This window comes from Diabrotica virgifera, chromosome 8 (assembly GCF_917563875.1).
Source record: "Diabrotica virgifera virgifera chromosome 8, PGI_DIABVI_V3a".
NCBI classification, from domain to species: Eukaryota; Metazoa; Arthropoda; class Insecta; order Coleoptera; family Chrysomelidae; genus Diabrotica; species Diabrotica virgifera.
The window spans coordinates 83,660,079-83,683,100 of NC_065450.1; the positions used below are offsets into that span (position 1 = coordinate 83,660,079).

The 23,022-nt window shown below is 33.5% G+C and overlaps 1 protein-coding gene across 1 annotated transcript in view; it reads right to left on the reverse strand.

Annotated features, from left to right (window-relative positions):
* Positions 1–23,022, reverse strand: part of LOC114334402 (LIM domain only protein 3) — a 396,454-nt gene that overhangs the window by 34,096 nt on the left and 339,336 nt on the right. The window contains exon 5 of the mRNA XM_050658654.1: positions 20,563–20,711. Coding sequence (XP_050514611.1) covers positions 20,585–20,711 — 127 coding nt within the window. The 3' untranslated portion in view covers positions 20,563–20,584. The remainder of the gene's footprint in view (positions 1–20,562; positions 20,712–23,022) is intronic.

The following is a 23,022-nucleotide window of genomic DNA, read 5'->3' on the forward strand; positions in this document are numbered from 1 at the left end:
GAAAGAATGGAAGTAGAAAAGGATATTATAGACAGAATAGAACAAAAAAGATTAATATGGTACGGGCATGTCCAGAGAATGGGACCAACAAGATGGCCCAAGAAAATGATCCAGTATGTACCACCCGAGAGAAGAAAAAGAGGCAGACCGAAGAGAACATGGATACAAGATGTAGAGAAAGCAATGAACAGTAGACAACTCAACGAGGAAGATATTCGTGACCGAAAAGCATGGCGAATAGGATGCGGGAAACGGCGAATGCTGTAGAACACCCGATATATATAATTAAGAATTTTATATTCATCATTGGCGTGCATACGGGTCATATTACTCGTATGCACGCCAATGGTGAATATAAAGTTCTTAATTGTATGCCAAAAAATGCGCAATAACTACCTCTTAAAACCTACCAAATTTCATTTGCATATCGCAACCGGTTTTAGAGAAATAAATAAATCGTTAGTTTGTAAGAAAAAATTCAACATCCCGTATCTCGGAAACGAAGCATTTGCGGACATATGTTTATAAAGCAAACGGTCATTATTTTTTCATGCAGAATTACTCCTTAAAGTTTGTCGCACTTATTTAGAAATACCCTGTATTGATGAAGAACGTTGCTAGTTGTTAAAGTAACTAACTTTTTTATTATCCAACAAGCGAATGAATCAAAAAGCATAATGTTAAGAAAGCATAAGGCTACAGTCGAGTTTCAATTTCAATATTTTATACAGGGTGTCCAGAAACTCTACCGACAAACGAAGACAGGAGATTCCTCAGATAATTTTAAGACAATTTAACCCAATTCCCCTAGTTCGAAAATGCTTCTTAAAGGAACTAGAGCTCTTTGAAGATGGCGTCATGAAATTAGTTTTTCTTAAATACCTCCAGAAGGCTTCTATTTAGAAAAACGAAAATTGGTATGCATATTTACTTTTCAGAGATAAATCGATTCCATCCATTGCAAATTTCTAGTAGCGGTCATAGGCGTCCGTTTTGGGTAGAGCAACGGGTATTTTATCGCATAACTTTTTTGTCCTTAACTTTTATGCATTTTTGACACCGGATTATTAAATTGTGAGGTATTCTAGTACTAAAAGGTACTCTTGCTTTAAGTCGGTAGAACACACCGTTTTCTAGAAAACTCGATTTGAAAGTTTTTCGTTTTTGGAATTTGAAAAAAAATTGAAAGAACTTTTCAACAAAAAACGAAGTATTTTACCAACATAAAGTAAGAGTAACTTTTAGCACTCGAATACCTCATAATTTAATAATCTAGTGTCAAAAATGCTCGAAAATTCAAGACAAAAAAGTTATGCTATAAAATAACTGTTGACCTAACCAAAACGGACGCCTATGACCAGTACTAGAAATTCGCAATTAATGAAATCGATTTATCTCTGGAAGATGAATAAATGGGGTCTAGGACATTTCGCCGTCGCCGTTTCGCCGTCGCCATTTCGCCGTCGCCGTTTCGCCGTCGAGCCATTTCGCCTTCGCCGTTTCGCCGTCGAGTCATTTCGCCGTCGCCATTACTTGTATATAAGTTTTGAATGGTTTTTGAACGATTATATACTAACACTTTTGCATAATGAAGTTTTTTATTTTTGATACAGTAAAAACAATTGAAATTGAAATCTCTTTTCTCTTTTCTCAATATTGTTTATTTCCGGGAATCTCATAATAGTCATATTTTTAATACTGTGAATATTTTATTTTTCAGACGAAAACAATGTATAGTTGAATACGAAAATATAACTTGGTTTTACTAGCAACATCAGCATTTTATTTACACTGACATTTAGTATAAAAAAAAGTTAGTATGTTATCACGTTCTTGAGACATTTAGTATAAACAAAGTTAGTATGTTATCACGTTCTTGTAAACTTAACCAATGCCGGGATGGCGACGGCGAAACGGCCGACGGCGAACTGGCTCGACGGCGAAACGGCCGACGGCGAAGTGGCTCGACGGCGAAACGGCGACGGCGAAATGGCGACGGCGAAACGGCGCTGGCGAAACGTCCCAGTCCGGAATAAATGTACCAGTTTTCGTCTTTCTAAACAGTTTTTTTTTTTAATTTTTTTTTTAATTCAGAAAGCGAAAAATTTTCAAATCGTTTTTTCTAGAAAACGGTGTGTCCTACCGATTTAAAACAAGAGTACCTTTTAGTACTAGAATACCTCACAATTTAATAATCCAGTGTCAGAAATGCATAAAAGTTAAAGATAAAAAAGTTATGCGATAAAATAACCGTTGCCCTACCCAAAACGGACGCCTATGATCGGTACTAGAAATTTGCAATGGATGGATTAGATTTATATCTTGAAGATGAATACGCGTACCAATTTTTGTTTTTCTAAATAGAAGCATTCTGGAGGTATTTATGAAAAACTAATTACAAGACGCCATCTTCAAAGCGTTCTAGCTCCCTTAGGAAGCATTTTCGGACTAAGTGAATTGGGTTAAATTATCTTAAAATTATCTGAAGAATCTCCTGTATTCGTTTGTCGGTAGAGTTTCTGGACACCCTGTATAAGCGAGAATATTCCACAGGGTGTTCCAAACTTTTAGGAAAAAACACACTATCATTGTTACACCCGGTATACAATGACACTTATCTGTTTAGCAACAATGATATTACATCGATATTCTTGAAGAATAAAGCTATAAAACATTTAAAAAAATCACTAAAATCGGACAACAGGTTTAGGAAATACAATACATTAAAAATGTCCCATTTTTAAGGTGGTGCGTTAATTTTGGTGCTTAGTGTATATTGGCAGGTCTACATAGCATCAATTTTATTTTATTTAAACCAGAGGTCAATATACACTTCTCCAAGAAATTCGCATCACCACCTTAATGGGTCATTTTTGATGTCTCGAATTTCCTAAACCTGTTGTCCGGAATTAAGTTATTTTTTTAATATATGTTATAGCCTCATTCTTTAACAATATCGCTGTAATAATATTGTTGCTAGGCAGGTAAATTGTCATTGTATACCGGGAGTACCAACTACCAATCAACCTAAGTTTTTTTCTTAAGAGGAAACAGTAGCGATCAACAGGTAGCGAAAACGCGTTCCAAGGTTGCGGCTCTAATTTTGAATATTTTATCGAGATATTTGGCACACGTATTCGTAATATAATAAGGAATGGCGGTACAGAGCCCAATTTGAAAAATATATTAGTATGTGGAAATTACTCTGTAATTAAATACAATATTAAAAAAACGAGCCATTAAGAAGAACAAAAAAATACACTTTCTTCAAATAAACTTTTTTATCCGATGCCTAGATTTTGTGTCATTTTGGAACTACCAAAATTTTTTATTTCATTAGTAGTTCCAAAATGACACAAAATCTAGGCATCGGATAAAAAAGTTTATTTGAAGAAAGTGTATTTTTTTGTTCTTCTTAATGGCGGTAGAGGCTCGTTTTTTTAATATTGTATTTAATTACAGAGTAATTTCCACATATTAATATATTTTTCAAATTGGGCTCTGTACCGCCATTCTTTATTATATTACGAATACGTGTGCCAAATATCTCGAAAAGATATTCAAAATTACAGCCGCAATCTTGGAACGCGTTTTGGCTACCTGTTGATCGCTACTGTATCACCTTAAAGTTCGCATCACAGTGTGGAATATTCTAGCATCTATAAAACACTGAAATTCAAACGCAACTATAGCCTTATGTCTTCTTAATATTCTGTTTTTTAATTGATTCGCTTATGTTAGATAATATAAAAGTTAGGTACTTTAACAACTATTTAAGTTTTTCATCAATACAGGGTGTTTTTAAATAAATATGGAAAACTTTAAGGGCTAATTCTGCATGCAAAAATAATGACAGTTTGCATTATAAACATAATATGTCCGCAAATGCTTAGTTTCCAAGATACGGGGTGTTGAAATTTTTCTTTCAAACTGACGATTTATTTATTGCTCTAAAACCGGTTGAGAATATGCAAATGATTAATGGGTTTTTATTGCGCATTTTTTGACATACAATTAAGACTTTTATATTTGCCACTGGAGCGCATACGGGTCATATTACCCGTATGCGCACTAATGGGGAATATTAAATCCTTAATTGTATGTAAAAAAATGCGACTACCTCTTAAAACCCACCAAATCTCATTCCCACATCTCAACCGGTTTTAGAGCAATAAATAAATCGTCAGTTTATAAGAAAAATTTCAACATCTATCTCGGAAACAAAGCATTTGCGGACATACTTTTATGAAGCAAACTGTCATCATTTTTTCATGCAGAATTGCCCCTTAAAGTTTTCTAGTTAAATTACCCCTTGAAGAATAAATGTAGCCCAGTAAATGAACGGAAAATTCGACGATACCGTGTAATTTTCAGGGGCCACTCCGAATTGCATGAAATTTTGGATTTAGGTTCTACTTACCCTACACTTCAAAGTTGAAATTGTGCCGTTGGTTGCTTTTACTTGGGGGGTGACAGTCACCCCTTCTCGGGGGTGAAAAAACATACGTTCAAGATAAGACCGGAAATCGATAAATTGACTGATTTTAAGCAACTTTTGTTCTATAGAGTTTTTTACGTAAGTCAATACTTTTCGAGTTATTTGCCATTGAAAATGTTGGTTTTTCGACAAAAAAACTATGTTTTCAGACGGTTTTTCGCAAATAACTCAAACAGTCAATATTTTATCGAAAAAAATGTCCTGAGCAAAAGTGTAGCTTATAAAAGATACAAAAAAATGGTGTATCAATAAAGTCTATGAATCAAATAAAAACAAAGTTGTAGCTCATGAAAAATACGTTCTTATTCGTCTAATTCCAAATCGAATATTTCAAGGTGAAATCACCGAAAAATTAAGCACTTTTCGGGAAAAACCCATTTAAACTTTTTTAAAGTGTTTATAAAAAGCTTTGTTTTAATTGTTAACAAAAGTTTTACCATTAAAAATAAGCGAGTTACGCTCAAAATAAAGTTGGTCCTCTTTTTTTTGTAAAAAATCATGAAAATCTCACCGTGTTTAGCTCCCCAAATGCAATTAATCGCTACCGCTTTACAAACAATTTACTTACCTATCTATTTTTTATATGATCTGTCAGTCTCACCGGTTTAAAGTGTTTATTTTTGAAAGGGTTATAATTGAGAAAGCTTGAATGGGTCACTAATCACAAGTGTATGCAAATTTTGAACAGCCATATCTTAACCTATTTTTGTCTTACGGAGAAACAAAATGAAACTAGCATATTTATAATAGCAAAACCTACATTTTTTTACTCCTTAAGATTTTTCTTAACACTAATACTTTTTAAGTTCTTTTGAAAAAATGAAATTTTTCAAAAATTTTTAGAATTTTTTTTTTTTGCTTTAAAACCAAATGTTTTCAAAAATAAGCACTTCGAACCAATCAAACTTACAGATCATATAAACAATACACATACAGTTAAAATAGATGGTAAAGCCAAACGATTAATTTCATTTAGGGTGCTAAATAGAGGGAGGTTTTCACGATTTTTTTTTACCAGAAAAAAAGGGGCCAACTTTTTTTTTCAGTGTAACTCGTTTGTTTTTGATGCTGTAAACTTTTGTAAAAAACAAATAATAAGCTTTTTTTTCGATACTTTAAAAATGTTATAATAAGGTTTTCCCGAAAAACGCTTCTTTCTTCGGTGATTTCGCGTTGAATTATTCGATTTGGAATTAGACGAATAAGAACGTATTTTTCATGAGCTACAACTTTGCTTCTACTCAATTTGTAGACTTTACTGGTACACCATTTTTTTCGTTTTTTTATAGGCTACACTTTTGCTGAAAATATTTTTTTCGAGAAAATATTTACTTTTTGAGTTATTTGGGAAGAACTGTCTGAAAACGTAGTTTTTTTGTCGAAAAATCAACATATTAAATCGCGAATAACTCGAAAAGTATTGACTTAAGTAAAAAACTTTATAGAACAAAAGGTGCTTAAAATAAGTCAATTTATCAATTTCCGACCTTATTTTAAACACGCGTTTTTCACCCCCCGAGAAGGGGTAGATGTCACCCCCCAAGTAAAAGCAACCAACAGCACAAATTCAACTTTGAAGTGGAGGGTAAGTAGAACCTAAATCCAAATTTTCATGCAATTCGGAGTTGCCCCTGGAAATTACACTCCAAAACGGTCATTTATTGGGCTAATGGCTCTATATTTGGGTTTTAATTTCAGTATTTTATAAATGCTAGAATATTCTACAGTGTGGTGCGAACGTTGAGAAAAAAACACAGTTTTATTGGTAGTTGGTACACCCGGTATACAATGACAATTTACCTATATTTATTATTAGTTTTGGTAATAATTTTGAAAAAACTAAGTTTTCCTGTACCTGTTGATTTCGTACTTTTTGCCTTTTCTCTACGGAAATTGGCAAGCAAACTATCATTTTGTCTGCTTCTTCAGAGGTACATCCTATTTCTTCAGCTATCAATAGCTACGCATCATTAATTTATTGTATTATAATATGGCCTGTGTTTGGATTCTACAATACAAGAGAGCGTTCATATAAATCAATCAGGTCTAAACATTTTTCTCTATCCCATTCCATTTTTTAGTGCAGAACAAAGTTCTGTTTAATTTATATTAATATTAAATATTTTTAATAATTTGCCGCGGGTGCAACAAATACGCTGTACGTACCTACTGAGCATCAACGAAGAAAAATGCTCGTTTTGATCTTTCAACGGTTCATTCGGTCTTATTCGGTTCGGCAGAACTTTGCCAGCGAACACGTACTCACTAGAACAGGGGTTCCCAAACTGGGGGGCGCGCCCCCCCTGGGGGGCGTGAGGACATATCAGGGGGGCGCGAAAGAAGTTGAACATTAAATTAAATTTAGTTATTTTTCTAAAATTAAAAATTAACCGCTTCAAATACCTCTTTTCGACAACACTGTGAAACGCCGCATTGATGATATGACCGAAGACATACAAATTAGATAGTTGATGCAGTAAAATAATCGCCATTTTTTGCTATTCAACTAGACGAGAGTATTGAGTACTGACATATCACAATGTTATCAGTTAATTGTTTATGTTCGGTATATTCAAAACAAAAGAATGAAAGACGAGCTACTCTTTTCTACAGAGTTGGAGACTGGAGACCACGACCACAACAAAAGCTATTAATGTTATGAAAGCAGTGTGAGAGTTTTTTGACAAACATGAAGTATCTTGGCAAAAACTGATCAGTTTATGTACAGATGGCGCACCTTCAATGCTTGGTTTTCGCTCAGGCTATTTACAATTAGTAATAGAGAAAAATGCTGATGTGATTGGGATACACTGTTTTATACATCGACAAGCCTTGGCAGCAAAAACCCTTCCAAATGAACTTATGGCTGTCTTAAAGTTGTGTATTAAAGTACTACTCTTAAAGTTGGAACATCAAAAGCAAAATGAGCTAAACATGGCCTTCAAAAAACATTGTACCCAAGTAATATTGGCTTATTTGTCAGACATCTTTGACTCGTTGAACAGCCTTAACCTAAAACAGCAGGGTGGAGACTCAAATATAGTAGTTACTCATTGTGATTGAGGCTTAGTTACTCAACTTTGGAGGCGTAAAATATCAGCAAACCCCTGAAATTATTCAAATTTCTCTAAAGTAGAGCCAATCTCAGAAGAAACACGCTTCAAGGACATTTATGAAGGATCAAGTTTGAAAATCCAAATATCAAACCATTTGGAGAGCCTAATTGAAGAGTTCCAGAAATACTTCCCAAACACTTGTGACAATTTTATTTACAGAATGTCAACTGATCCATTTCATGTCAACATAGACTCCCTGCCTGAATCGCTTCAAGAAGATGCTTTGCAAATAAATCCAAATTATTTTTTGCATGATTCCTCTGCCAAATACTTTGTTATAATTGACAAACCTTCATTTTGGTTCAAATATTTCAAAGTGTATCTTAGTGTATCACGGGAAGCTCTTCATTTATATTTGCCTTTTTCAAGTAACTATTTGTGCGATTTTCAACACCCGTGGCAATTAAAACAAAGTATCGGAATAAACTTGATGTTGGTAGTGACTTGTACTGTGAACTTACTAAAATTCAGCCACCAATAAGCATACTAGTAAATAAAATGCAAGCATATCCATCGCACTAACCAACCTAATCTATTTTTCTTTTATTAATAATTTTTGTATTTAATGGAAACTGATATTGTTGTATCTTATGGCAGAATAAATAAATGTTTTGTTTTCAAGCTAATACTTATTTGTTTTTGTTTTGTTCCTATTTAGGCTCATACAATTTATTTTAAAGGGGGGGGGGGGCGCGAGAAGCTTTCATTTCAACAAAAGGGGGCGTGGTACAAAAAAGTTTGGGAACCCCTGCACTAGAACAATTTGTTACAGCGCATTCTGCTCTTTATTTCGTTGGAAGAAAAATGCTTAAGTCAGTACGTACCTTATTGTTTCTTTTTGACTGCGTGCACAGTAAACGAAAAATAAAAAAATTGATTCTTCATGGGTTTTGTGCCTACTAAAAGTTCACACAAAATATGTGTTTGGACGTGTGGACCAAAACAAAAATAAAAACGCTCAATCTTTTGCTCTTTTACCCGTCTTCTGTATTTAGATAAGTATCATTGCATTCTATATATAATTCAGTCACGGCGTTTCAAAATTAACAGCGTGTTATAAATTACCGAATACGAAAGTAACCATTTACTTCTTGTCTCCACGATCTTCTTGGTCTTCCATTTTTCCTATGGTTGGTGGGGATCCACTGTAACACTCTATTTGGCTATATTTTTGATAAATTCTTTCTAGAGGGTCATACCAATTCAGCCTTTTGCATTATCCACAGAGAACGGCAGTTCTCACCAGTGGCGCACAACACCCCTACAAGCGACACTATATATACACGAAATTTTCGATTTTCTAAACCTGACTGCATTGAAAATTGGGCCACATCCCATCTTAAAGAATAGGAAAAGACTCGTCCATCCATATGTCATATCTCCATTTTGGTCCAAGGGTGTGGATTTTACGGCCCTTCCCATTTAGAGTCTGTTTTTCGTTCTCGTCCCCAAAACTCCCAAAAATTTCAAAAACTTAAGCCCGACATTTGCGGCTTCTGATAGCACAGATCATTACCTTTCCAACGCATGTTTAATTTTGAAAATCGGTTATACCATTCAAAAGTTATCGAGCTCAGAAGTATGACTCAATTTTTATTTAAAAAAGGGAAAATGTTTGTGGATATGTATGTATGTATGTATGTATGTATGTATGTATGTATGTATGTATGTATGTATGTATGTATGTATGTATGTATGTGTGTGGAAAAGTTACACCGATCTGAATTTTTTTTTCTGTGTTTCAAGAGGGTGTGAGGGCCGATTCAGAACCGGTCTAATTTTTGACTTCTGACTACCGGTAAGCCAGCTAGAGGACTAGATAGATACAAAATAGCATATTTTTTGGGCGTATATATCTTAGGTTCAAGGAGAGACAGGAAAACCGCAAATACACCAAATTAATAGGGATGAGTTAAGATTTCAAACGGTGCTTAAGCGATCAACCTGAGACATACACACTGCTCACCATAGCCGAAAAACTGAAAAATTAAACGTTGAAAATTTTGGTTTTTCGACAATTACTCAAAATTTCAACCTACGAATTGCGCCAATAACTGAGCGTTTGTAGGAGGACTCAGGACGCGTCTAACGGTGTATATCTCATATCTGGGAAAATTCGAATTTTTTAGTTATAGGCTTCGTAAGTATAATCAAATCTATTTCTTATGGGAAAAACCGTTTTTCAAGCTCAATAATTCCTGTAATACGTTCAGTTATCATACTTGATCTTGGATGCATCAGATACTACTTGTCAATACGTTTTAAACTCATATTTAGTGATCAACATCGGTTCAGCCGTTCAGAAGTTATAGAGCTCCAAAAGTATAATTAGTCACGGAACTGAAACTTTTCACTTCGCAATTTTTACAGAATGGATCGATTTGCTTGAAAATTTGAGAATAAGTAGTGGAGAGTCTAAGGATCAAAATCTGTATGATTCCGAAAGACGCTTTTACCATGGGGTGGTTGCCACCCCGTCTCGAGGGTGGAAATTTTTTATTATATTTTGACCGCAAATGTTGGTAAAAACATTAATTGTAAGCAAAAAATGTTTTATATTTTTTTGATAAAATTAATAGTTTTCGATTTATTGGTTATCGAAATTTAGTTTATATCGAAAAAATCAATGTTATTAATCAATCATGGTTTATGTACTTGTAGTGGTTACGATGCTAGTTTGATTGGGCAATCCGAGTTCATTTGCCGGCCATAACTACATAATTATTAGGATGGCTGGGATATGAACTCGGATTGTCTTATCACTGGTGTCGTAAGTTCTAGATCATTTGGGAGAGATTGCGACCAAGGTTCTCGTTCTCAAAACTACCAAAAATTTCAAAAATATTAGTTCGACCTTTGCGGCTTCTGCTAGTACTGATCATTACCTTTCCAACGCACATCTAATTTTGAAAATTACCAGAGAACGACAGTTCTCGCCAGTGGCGCACAACCCCTACATGCGACACTATATATTATATACACGAAATTTTCGATTTTCTAAACCTGTCTGAATTGAAAATTGAGCCAAATCCCATCTTAAAGTTTAGGAAAAGACTCCTAGATCCATATATTACTTCTTCATTTTGGTCCAAGGCTGTGGATTTTACGGCTTTTCCTATTTAGGGTCTGTTTTTCGTTCTCGTCCCCAAAACTCCCAAAAATTTCAAAAACTTAAGTTCGGCCTTTGCGGCTTCTGATAGCATAGATCATGACCTTTCCAACGCATGTTTAATTTTGAAAATCGGTTATACCGTTTAAAAGTTAGCGAGCTCAGAATTAGAACTCAATTTTTATTTAAAAAGGGGAAAATGTTTGTGGATATGTACATATGTATGTATGTATGTATGTATGTATGTATGTATGTATGTATGTATGTATGTATGTATGTATGTATGTATGTATGTATGTATGTGGAAAAGTTACACCGATCTGATTTTTTTTCTGTGTTTCAAGAGGGTGTGAGGGCCGATTCAGAACCGGTGTAATTTTTGACTTCTGACTACCCGTAAGCCAGCTATAGGGCTAGGTAGATACAAAATGGCAAATTTTTTGGGCGTATATATCTTAGGTTCAAGGAGAGACAGGAAAATCGCAAATAAACCACATCAATAGGGTTGAGTTAGGTTTTCAAACGTTGCCTAAGCGATCAAGCTCAGACGTACACACGGCTCAGTATAGCCAAAAAATTGAAAAACTAAACTTTGAAAATTTTGGTTTTTCGACAATTACTCAAAATTTCAACCTACGAATTGCGCCAATAACTGAGCGTTTGTAGAAGGACTCTAGGCTAATCTAACGTTGTTTACCTCATATCCGGGAAAATTAGAAATTTTAAGTTATACGCTTCATAAGTATGATCAAATCTATTTCCTATGGGGAAAAACAGTTCAAGCTCAATAATTTCTGTAACAACTTTAGTTTTCATACTTGAACTCAGATGCATCAGATACTACTTGTCAATACGTTTCAAACTCATGTTTAGTGATCAAAATCGGTTAAGCCGTTTAGAAGTCTTAAGTTAGAAATGTATAATCCAATTAACTATTATTCCCGAAATGGTTTATGTAGTTGTAGTGGTTACGACGCTAAATTTGATCTGTAACGGATAATCTGAGTTCATTTACCGGCCATCCCAATATTTTTATTTATTCTATTTCGACTAGAAAAAAAATCTAGTATACATTCGATGGTCATTAGATCATTTGGGAGATAATGCGACAAAGGTGACCATTTATAAAGCTTGACGTGTAATCGAGAAAAATTGCATTCAACTTCATACATTTAATTTGTATATAACTTGAAAAACTCCTGATACAAGAATAAAAAACCGCTAAACGCCGTAAAAATGAGTGGCGCATACAATATTCCAGCTACAAAAGATCTGATATGAAAATTACGTGGCGCGAAAATGTATTTTCATTTTGATGCAAAACAAAATTCTAGTTTTATTTTAAAAGATTTTTCCATAATATTTGCTAAATTTGAAGTAAACGCGCCACAAAAGAGTAAATTTGATACAGTTTGAATTTTGAAACTCTTTTGTGGCGCGTTTACTTCAAATTTAGCAAATATTATGGAAAAATCTTTTAAAATAAAACTAGAATTTTGTTTTGCATCAAAATGAAAATACATTTTCGCGCCACGTAATTTTCATATCAGATCTTTTGTAGCTGGAATATTGTATGCGCCACTCATTTTTACGGCGTTTAGCGGTTTTTTATTCTTGTATAGTTTCCAGGATGTCAATGTCTATTCCCACATGCTCCCTGACTTCAGTATTCCTTACTCCATCTATTCTAGTGATTTGGCAAAATCTACGCCAATAATTCATTTCCATGGCTTTTATTTGGGATGCAACTTCCTTATGTATTACACACATTTCTGAACTATATGTAGAAATAATTTCTATGATACTTTTTATATCCTAATTTTTGTGTTTCGAGTGATGAGGTTATTGCAGAGTATACCATTCACTTACAGCGAGATACTTATAGCTAGTAGTACATTCCCCATCTATTTTTCGCAACATGTAGTGGATATCATTTTGTTCGTTTGCAAGTATTACTTGATTATCCACAAAATGCAAGCTGCACAGTTTAAGTTCTGCACTGCAATGTATTAACCAACACCCAAAGGTTCACATTTTCTCTTCCAAATATTCAAAAAACACCCTTAAAAAAATATTTCGAGATAAGTAGGTGTAATGCAGCAGCCTTGGACAAGTTCTTTGGTCACCTTTATATATGGGTCGGTCAAAACGGCAAACAGGTGTATGTTCTCAAAAAATTTTTTTGATAGTGTGTAAAAAATGTTTTATTATCAGCTAAGTACTTTCAACATATAACGTGCCATCATCAGAGCTTCCTAAAATAACATTTAAGGAAAAATTTTTTATAAATAATGAGTGAAAAACTTACGTCCGAGTGATTTGTCTGAAAGTCTGAAGTAATTAATAAGATTGTTAATTTATAAAATAATAGCTTTCAAACTCTGAGCTTATCAAATGAGATTTCTCCTAGGTTTGATTTCATCTAACTTCTTCTACACCTGGTCAAACTATAACAGTTTTGTTTTTAGAAGAATTTTGATAACTTATATACACGCTAACATTTCACTTCAATATTAATAATAGTAATTTTTTGAAAATTTAACTTTAAAATTTAGTATCTTAACTTAAAATTCATTTAACCTATACATGGCTTTTTAGTTATTTTCAATTTTTAATTAATTTTAATTATTATTTACGAATATAGAGATCGCTTAAGATTGTGGTTAATACAGTGCGGTGGAATAAGTGTTGCCCCCCCCCCCCTGTTAACTTGTTTATTTTAAGAATATAAGCAAAACGCTCGGACAGGTCGATTTTTAAACTAACCATAGTATATTATAGCATCAACGTTTCGAACTTCACGCGATCCCTCTTCAGGTGACAGCCATAACTTTGATTTTTTTAAATAGGAAAGTACATCATGTGACACCTCATTTAAAAGCTCTTAAAATACTGAGTTCAAAAATGTATAATACTTTAATCCTGTTTGAGAGCGTAGGCGAAACATTTCGGTCGAATTCTTTCTAAAGGCAATAATTTTTTTCGAATCCTGAAAAAACCAATAAATATTTTTGAAAAATTTAAACGCAGAATGAAATATTACAGTATTCTCGATGGTCCAAAGTCCCTGAGAACTCCTATAATGTTTATTTTAATAAGTCACAGTGGTAGAAAAAAGAGAAAATTTAGTGTGATTTTTAATTTCAAATATATCATTCAAAAGAAACTTTTTGTTTATTCTAAGGTACTGTCAGCCCTCGGTAATAATCTAATCTTTCATTCTGCGTTTAAATTTTTCAAAAATACTTATTAGTTTTCTCAGAATTCGAAAAAAATAAATGCGTTTAAAAAGAGTTCGGCCGAAATTTTGGGCCTGCGATCTCAAAAAGGATTAAAGTATTATACATTTTTGAAATCAGTATTTTAAAATCTGTTAAATGAGGTGTCACATGATGTACTTTACCATTTAAAAAAATCAAAGTCATGCCCTGTCATCTGAAGAAGGATCGCGTAAAGTTCGAAACGTTGATGCTATAATATACTATGGTTAGTTTAAAAATCGACCTATCCGAGCGTTTTGCTTATATTCTTAAAATAAACAAGTTAACAGGGGGGCAACACTTATTCCACCGCACTATATAACATTAATAATAGTAATTTTTTGAAAATGTAACTTTAAAATTTAGTATCTTAACTTAAAATTCATTTAACCTATACATAGCTTTTTAGTCATTTTCAATTTTTAATTAATTTTAAATTATTTACGAATATAGAGATCGCATAAGATTGTGGTTCCTTCTTTATCATATTAATAAATGACGGTCTTCCTCAGCTGTTCACGTGGGCTCAAAATGGTTTGACTCAGCCATGTTGTCTTTTTAATCTATAAAATAATTTAGATGTGATTTTATTCATTTTAAGGAGTTGTTATACCCGATATCTGTGGCTTTTGCCCAGTATCCATGTATTTTATTGTGTCGTTTAGCAATTGCTCTTCTATGAAGGTTTTATAAGAGGACGTAAGTTATTCACTCATTTTTTATAAAAAAATCTTACCTTAAATGTCCTTTTAGGAATCTCTGAGGATGGCACGTTATGTGTTGAAAGTACTTAGCTGATAATAAAACATTTTTTACACACTATCAAAATTTTTTGAGAACATACACCTGTTTGCCGTTTTGACCTAGGTGTACTTATAGAAGTGTGTACAAGTCTTACAGTCTTTTCCAAGTCTTTTCCAAACCTTTATATATGTTGTCACTTTTTGTCCAATCTTATTAAAATCGTCATATCGTCGTACTACTCCCTCACGGCGTTAAAACTACAGCTTAGTACCTTGAAGTCAACTGTTACGCAATTTCCTACCCATAAGACATGAAAAGGATTTGATTCCATTGATTTTTCATGGGTTCTGTACCTACTAAAAGTTCTCACAAAATCTATTTTTGGATGTGTGGACCAAAACAAAAATAAAAACGCTCAATCTTTTGCTCTTTTACCCGTCTTCTGTATTTAGATAAGTATCCTTGTACTCTATATATAATTCAGTCACGGCGTTTCAAAATTAACAGCGTGTTATAAATTACCGAATAGGAAAGTAACGCCTTCGGCGTAACAGCCCCAGTCACATCGCATTAAGATTAAGATTTATTCTTGGCGAAAAATAAAATAAAATTCCTGGCAACCGAATTTTCAAAATTATTTATAATGCTTTGACGCAAACGATATGTCCGATGCTGAAAGGCAGCGCGAGATCCTGTTATAAATGTGGGAAAAGAGATCTTGAAATTTCGCGCACGTGGCCTGTAGTTTTCAAAAAAGTACATACATAAAAATATTCAACCTAAAGTTATGCTTAATTTCATGGTTGATTTTTTCATGAACAAGTTAATTGATTCCGCTAATGCTTTTTTTACTATTTTAGATTTTTCTTTGTTATTTACACAGTTGGGCAAAGATTTACTCAAACTTTCTTTTGAACTTATACCGAGTGAAAAAAAAAAGATATGTTTTTCTTATGTCAAGTTTGAGACACCCTGTAGCGAGGACTAGGTACATGTGTGGGTACACACCAAAACGGTATTGTACTCTTATGTTTTGTGAATATTTTGTATTTTGAATGTCCCTGATATCTTTAGAAACAAAGAAAATAGACGGTTTTATTCTTGAACATGTGTTTAAACTGAAACAAAAGTTTGAGACACCCTGTAGGGAGGAAAAGTTATAAAGGTGGGTATACATCAAAATTATGTTATAGTCTCATATTTTGTGAACATTTTATTTTTTTAGTTTCTCTGATATCTTTAATAACAAAAAAAGCTACACAGTTTTAATCTTTAATATGTATTTTAATTGACGACATGCGATACGTGAGTAGGCCATGTCTTATCAAACACTAAGATGAAATTATTTCCTATATATATACTGCGAAAGAAACGAAGTGTTCACAGAAAGTTTTCTGTGCAATGTACCCCTCGCACTTTAAAGAGTCTCCACGTGGACACCAAATTCGTAATTACCCTCAAGGAAATTCCACCCCAAAAGATCACAGAGCCTCCCTTAAACAGTCTCATCTCTCTTATGTTGCGCTGTGCATACCGCTCACTTGGTCAATCACTAAACTCTTAAGGTGTCGACCAGAATTGTTATCGTTATGTGCCTTTTTGTTTTAAAGTTTTATTAACTGTTATTTTTTATTGTTCATTTAGGTTTGTTTCAGTTAAAACACGTCCTTTTAAAGAATAAAACCGTCTAATTTCTTTGTTTCTAAAGATATTAAGGACATTCAAAAAACAAAATGTTCATAAAACATAAGGCTATAATAAGATTTCGATGTATACCCACACTTATACCTCATCCTCCCTACAGGGTGTTTCAAACTTAACAACAGAAAAACGTATTCTTCCACCCGGTATAAATTCAAAAGAGAAGTTTGAGTAAATATTTGCCCAACTGTGTAAATACCAAAGAAAAATCTAAAATAATAATAAAAAAATTAACGGAATCTGTTAATCTGTTCACGAAAAAATCAACTATGAAAATGAGCATAGTTTTAAGTGATGCATAACTTTTGAAACTATGTGTATCATAGTTTGATACATACAGTTTTGGTTTACTTTTAGTAACTTTTCAGCATTTCTCTATCAATTTTGGTGCCAAATATTTCAAGTTATTTTGGTATTATCTCATCTCTGCTCTAATGAAACATTATTGCGCTGGATAATACCTAACTATGTGCTCGCATTTTTTCTTTCGCATTTTATGATAATTTTTATAGGCCTTTTTTATTGCAATTTCCTGTGATTCTTTTTTCTCCTAAGGAATTTTTCTCTACGTACATCCGCCTTTTTTATTGTGTTGTCAGATCGATCTGGCACTACCTGATGAATCTCAATAAAGGCAAACTGGTAACTAGGACAGCCATCATCAGTGAAGACATCGTGAGCAATTGAAACACAAACGCAATAAACCGCGTCCGGTTTTGAACCGGACACCTGAAATGATCACACTTGGACACGAAAATGTAAAATAAACAGTTAAGGCTAGCTTTCGAGTGCGAAGATTAATAAGGTAGAATTTAATTAAGGTTTAAACGTTTAATTAAGGTAGAAAAGAACTTCTGGTTCTACTGGAACTAGTGGATTTTGGCATACGTGCAAAAAAATCGCATCTCTCGTCGATTTCTAGCAACTTCCCTCCAACTTCTGACACCTAGAATCTTAAAGTTTCCTTCCAGATTATCAACCGATTGTCTACGCGGTCGACCCTACTTCTTCTGTCTTTTGGGTTTGAGAATTTCAGTGTCTTCGTGTACTTATTAACTGATATCCTAGCAATGTGCCTAGCCCATATTAGTCTCTGTACCTTAATAAATTTCACAATAGTTATCTGGATTATCTTGTCACATTTTTTTTACGGCCCCAAAAATCTTTCGAAGTATTTTCTTCTCGACGATACCAAAAGAAGTCTCTTGTTGTTTTGGGGTAAAGTCAATGTTTCAGGACGTGTTTAACATATATTAATATATTATAACATACGAAAATATATTTTTTAACATTAAATACATTAATTAATAATGGTAAGATACCAATATTCCTTACTAAGAAATATTATTGCTCAGAAAGAAGAGTTTTGTAATGCCAAGAAAATATATTCTTATGACAAGTATAATTTCTTTCTGACAAATGGGTTTGCAGTTTGTAAGAAAGTGATAGTTCAATTGTTTAAGATATATTTCTTTGGGTATATTAAAATTTATTTGAAATATTTTTATACATACAGAAATACATACAAAGATATATTTCTTAGGCAATATGGCCAAGTCGATCTTTCTTAAATATTAATAAAGTTTCTTTATGTCAAGAATTTTTTCTCTCGGTGTATGTTAAGTTTGAGACACTGCAGGGAGGACAAGGCACAAGTATGCATCAAAATTGTATTGTAGTCTTATGTTTTGTGAAATTTTGTTTTTTGAATGTCCCTGATCTCTTTAGAAATAAAGAAAATGGACAGTTTTATTATCTAACATGTGTTTTAACTGATACAAAAGTTTGAGACACCCAATAAGGAGGAAAGGGTATAAAGGTACAAATCGAAATTATGTTGTAGTCTCATATTTTATGAACATTTTATTTTTTTTTAATAGCATCTAATATCTTTAATAACAAAAAACTAGACGGTTTTCCTCTTTAATATGTGTTTTAACCGACGGCACGCGATAAGTTAGGAGGTCATGTCTTATGATAGACTAAGATTAAATTATTTCCTATATATACAGCAAAAGGAACAAAGTATTAGAAGAAAGAAGATATGTGCAATGTACCTCTCGCGATTTAGAGATAATCCACGTAGACACCAAATCCGTACTTACTCTCAAGGAAATTCCACCACAAAACATCACAGAGCATCCATTAAACAATCTCGTCCCTCTAATGTTGCGCTGTGAATACCGCTTATCTGATCGACAAATAACTCCTACAGTTGTCGATAAGAACTGTTTACGATATGTAACTTTCTGTATTGAAAGTTTTGTTAACTGTTATTTTTGTTGTTAATTTAGTTTCGTTTCAGTTAAAATACGGCACATTAAAGAATAAAACATGTCTATTTTCTTTGTTTCTAAAGATATCAGGAACATTCAAAAAATAAAATGTTCACAAAACATAAGACTACAATACGATTTCGATGTTAACCCACACTTATACCTTGTCCTCCCTACAGAGGATCTCAAACTTAACACTAGAAAAACATTTTTTTTGTTCCACGCGGTATAAGTTCAAAAAATACGAAATCAATGGGAAAATCCCCATCTCAAAAAATAGTTTAAGTAAACCGTTGCCCAACTGTGTAAATACCAAAGAAATATTATGTAAGTTAATAGAAAAAAGACTAAGTTTTCACTCTAATGGCATATAAAACAACATAATGCTATTCTACATCCCACCAGAATGAAAACAATGGGAACCTTCTCTGGTTACACCTCCGAGGCTTCTACAATTTGCAAGCCATACGGATGCTGAGACTAAGGAAGATGAGGGAATTCTACAATTTACAATTCACGTCCCATCTGCTCAGCGCGGTAAAGTTCCAACGAGAATGGTTCCCTTCATACTCCACACAGAGTAAATGTAAATCAAAAATAAATAACCATTTTCAATTTCGCTGCAAAACGAAAACACAGCCGATCCATATTCTAGTGCAATCAGAGAGTGCTGCAAGCACCCTTACCGGTTTCGAAACTTATTAGTCTCTTATCAGGAGGCACATATGCTGCTCTCCCTGATCCAACCAAAACAAACCCCAGCGTGCAGTCCCGGATTGCAACGAACGAAATGGCATAGATGCCCTAGCGGCAACTGCTAGCAAAAAGACTAAGTTTTCACTCTAATGGCATATAAAACAACATAATGCTATTCTACATCCCACCAGAATGAAAACAATGGGAACCTTCTCTGGTTACACCTCCGAGGCTTCTACAATTTGCAAGCCATACGGATGCTGAGACTAAGGAAGATGAGGGAATTCTACAATTTACAATACACGTCCCATCTGCTCAGCGCGGTAAAGTTCCAACGAGAATGGTTCCCTTCATACTCCACACAGAGTAAATCAAAAATGAATAACCATTTTCAATTTCGCTGCAAAACGAAAACACAGCCGAACCATATTCTAGTCCAATCAGAGAGTGCTGCAAGCACCCCTACCGGTTTCGAAACTTATTAGTCTCTCGTTGGAACTTTACCGCGCTGAGCAGATGGGACGTGAATTGTAAATTGTAGAATTCCCTCATCTTTCTTAGTCTCAGCATCCGTATGGCTTGCAAATTGTAGAAGCCTCGGAGGTGTAACCAGAGAAGGTTCCCGTTGTTTTCATTCTGGTGGGATGTAGGATAGCATTATGTTGTTTTATATGCCATTAGAGTGAAAACTTAGTCTTAGTTGCAATCCGGGACTGCAATCCGGGTTGGATCAGGTAGAGCAGCATATGTGCCTCCTGATGAGAGACTAATAAGTTTCGAAACCGGTAGGGGTGCTTGCAGCACTCTCTGATTGGACTAGAATATGGTTCGGCTGTGTTTTCGTTTTGCAGCGAAATTGAAAAATGGTTATTCATTTTTAATAGAAAAAAATTTGGGGAATCCGTCAATCTGTTCACGAAAAAATCAATTATGAAAATGAGCATAATTTTAGGTCATGCATAACTTTTTAAGCTATGTGCATAGTTTAAAAGAAGTTATGTTATTTTTTAACACCGCGCTTGAATAATTTTGCTTTGTGATAATTGTACATATTGTTCCGTCATTTATAATTAAAAATTTCTCGGAGTACTTAATGTATGTAAGAATGAATGTGTATTCATTCAATATAAATGATGTACGTGCAAAAAGCAAATTAACTTACCAGCATCAAAGAAGGCGTCATTTCAATCACGACTACGACGCGGTCGTCCCACCTTTCCTTTGCGTACTGTCGGTGTCGTTGCTGCGGTACTTTTGAGCAGTTTGTGCCAGTCCTGCTCGCACACTAGACTTCCTGATAACATGTAGTACCTGTTGAATTAATGAATACATTAATTAAGCATAACGTAGGATTTTATTTACTAGATAAACTACAACTTGCAAATATTTGACCGAGTATAAGTTTTGGGAGATTCTTCAAGTTTATGATTCTACAATAAACTAACGGAGTAAACACATGGTGTAATTATCTACATTTTTATTAGGTTAAAGTTTAGATTTTAAAGTTTTAGAATAAACAAATTCATTGTTTATATTTATATGCAATCAAAACAATATATTATAAAATTAAAATAAAAGACATATTATGTTATATTTTAATTCGTTCAGAGAGGACATCAACCCCTGACGTACGTTTTACCCTTACCTCTGAACGAAAAGTAAAATCACCCAATTAGCCCAGTAAATGAACGGGAAATACGGCGATACCGTGTAATTTTCAGAGCCAACTCCGAATTCCATGAAAATTTGGATTTAGGTTCTACTTACCCTCTACTTCAAAGTTGAAAATGTGCCGTTGGTTGCTTTTACTTGGGGGGTGACAGTCACCCCTTCTCGGGGGGTGAAAAACGTATGTTCAAGATAAGACCGCAACTAGATAAATTTACTGATTTTAAGCAACTTTTGTTCTATAGAGTTTTTTATATAAGTCAATACTTTTCAAGTTATTTGCGATTGAAAATATTTATTTTTTGACAAAAAAACTACGTTTTCAGACGGTTTCTCGCAAATATCTCAAAAAGTAAATATTTGATCGAAAAAAATATCCTTAGTAAAAGTGTAACTTACAAAAAACCGAAAAAAACGGTGTATAAATAAAGTCAAATCGAGTAAAAACAAAGTTGTAGCTCATGAAAAATACGTTCTTATTCGTCTAATTACAAAATCGAATATTTCAAGGTAAAATCACCGAAAAATTAAGCACTTTTCGGGAAAAACCCATTCAAATTGTTTTAAAGTGTTTATAAAAAGCTTTATTTTAGTTGTTTATAAAAGTTCCTACCATTAAAAATAAGCGAGTTACGCTCAAAATAAAGTTGGCCCTCTTTTTTTTTCGGTAAAAAAATCAAAAAAATCTCCCCGTGTTTAGCTCCCCAAATGAAATTAATCGCTACCGCTTTACAAACAATTTACTTACTTATCCATTTTTTATATGATCGGTCAGTCTCACCGGTTTAAAGTGCTTATTTTTGAAAGGATTATAGTTGAAAATGCTTGAACGGGTCACTAATCACGAGTGTATGCAAATTTTGAGCAGCCATATCTTAAACAATTTTTGTCTTACGGAAAAAGAAAATGAAAGTAGCATATTTAATAGCAAAACCTACTTTTTTTACACTTTAAGATTTTTCTTACCACTAATACTTTTGAAGTTATTTTGAAAAAAGGAAATTTTTCAAAAATTTTTACAAAATTTTTTTTACTGTAAAACCAATTTTTTTCGAAAATAAGAGAATTTCAGATCGTATAAACAATACATATACAGTTAAAATAAATGGTAAAGCGGTAACGATTAATTTTATTTAGGGTGCTAAATAGAGGGAGGTTTTCACGTTTTTTTTTTACCAAAAAAGGGGCCATCTTTTTTTTTCAGTGTAACTCGTTTATTTTTGATGCTAGAAACTTTTGTAAAAAACAAATGTAAAGGTTTTTTTAGATACTTTAAAAATGTTAATAAGCTTTTCCCGAAAACTGCTTAATTTTTTGGTGATTTCGCGTTGAATTATTCGATTTGGAATTAGAAGAATAAGAACGTATTCTTCATGAGCTACAACTTTGGTTTTACTCAATTTATAGACTTTGCTGATACACCATTTTTTTCGTATTTTTATAAGCTACACTTTTGCTAAAAAGATTTTTTTCGATAAAATATTTACTTTTTGAGTTATTTATGAAAACGGTCTGAAAACGTAGTTTTTTTTTTCGAAAAGTATTGACTCGCGAAAAGTATTAAATCGCGAATAACTCGAAAAGTATTGACTTACGTAAAAAACTTTATAGAACTAAAGTTGCTTATAATCTGTAAATTTATTCATTTCCAGGCTTATTTTAAACACGCGTTTTTCACCCCCCGATAAGGGGTGACTGTCACCCCCCAAGTAAAAGCAACCAACGGCACAAATTCAACTTTGAAGTGGAGGGTAAGTCGAACCTAAATCCAAATTTTCATGCAATTCGGAGTTGCCCCTGAAAATTACAGTCCAAAACGGTCATTTATTGGGCTAAATGTTGAATTACAACAAATTTAACTCAATATGGACACTTCAGCGACATCTACTTCAAAAAGTTCAAAGTTTTATTTCTGGAGAAATAAACACTTCTATTGGGGCCAGATTCTTGTTAC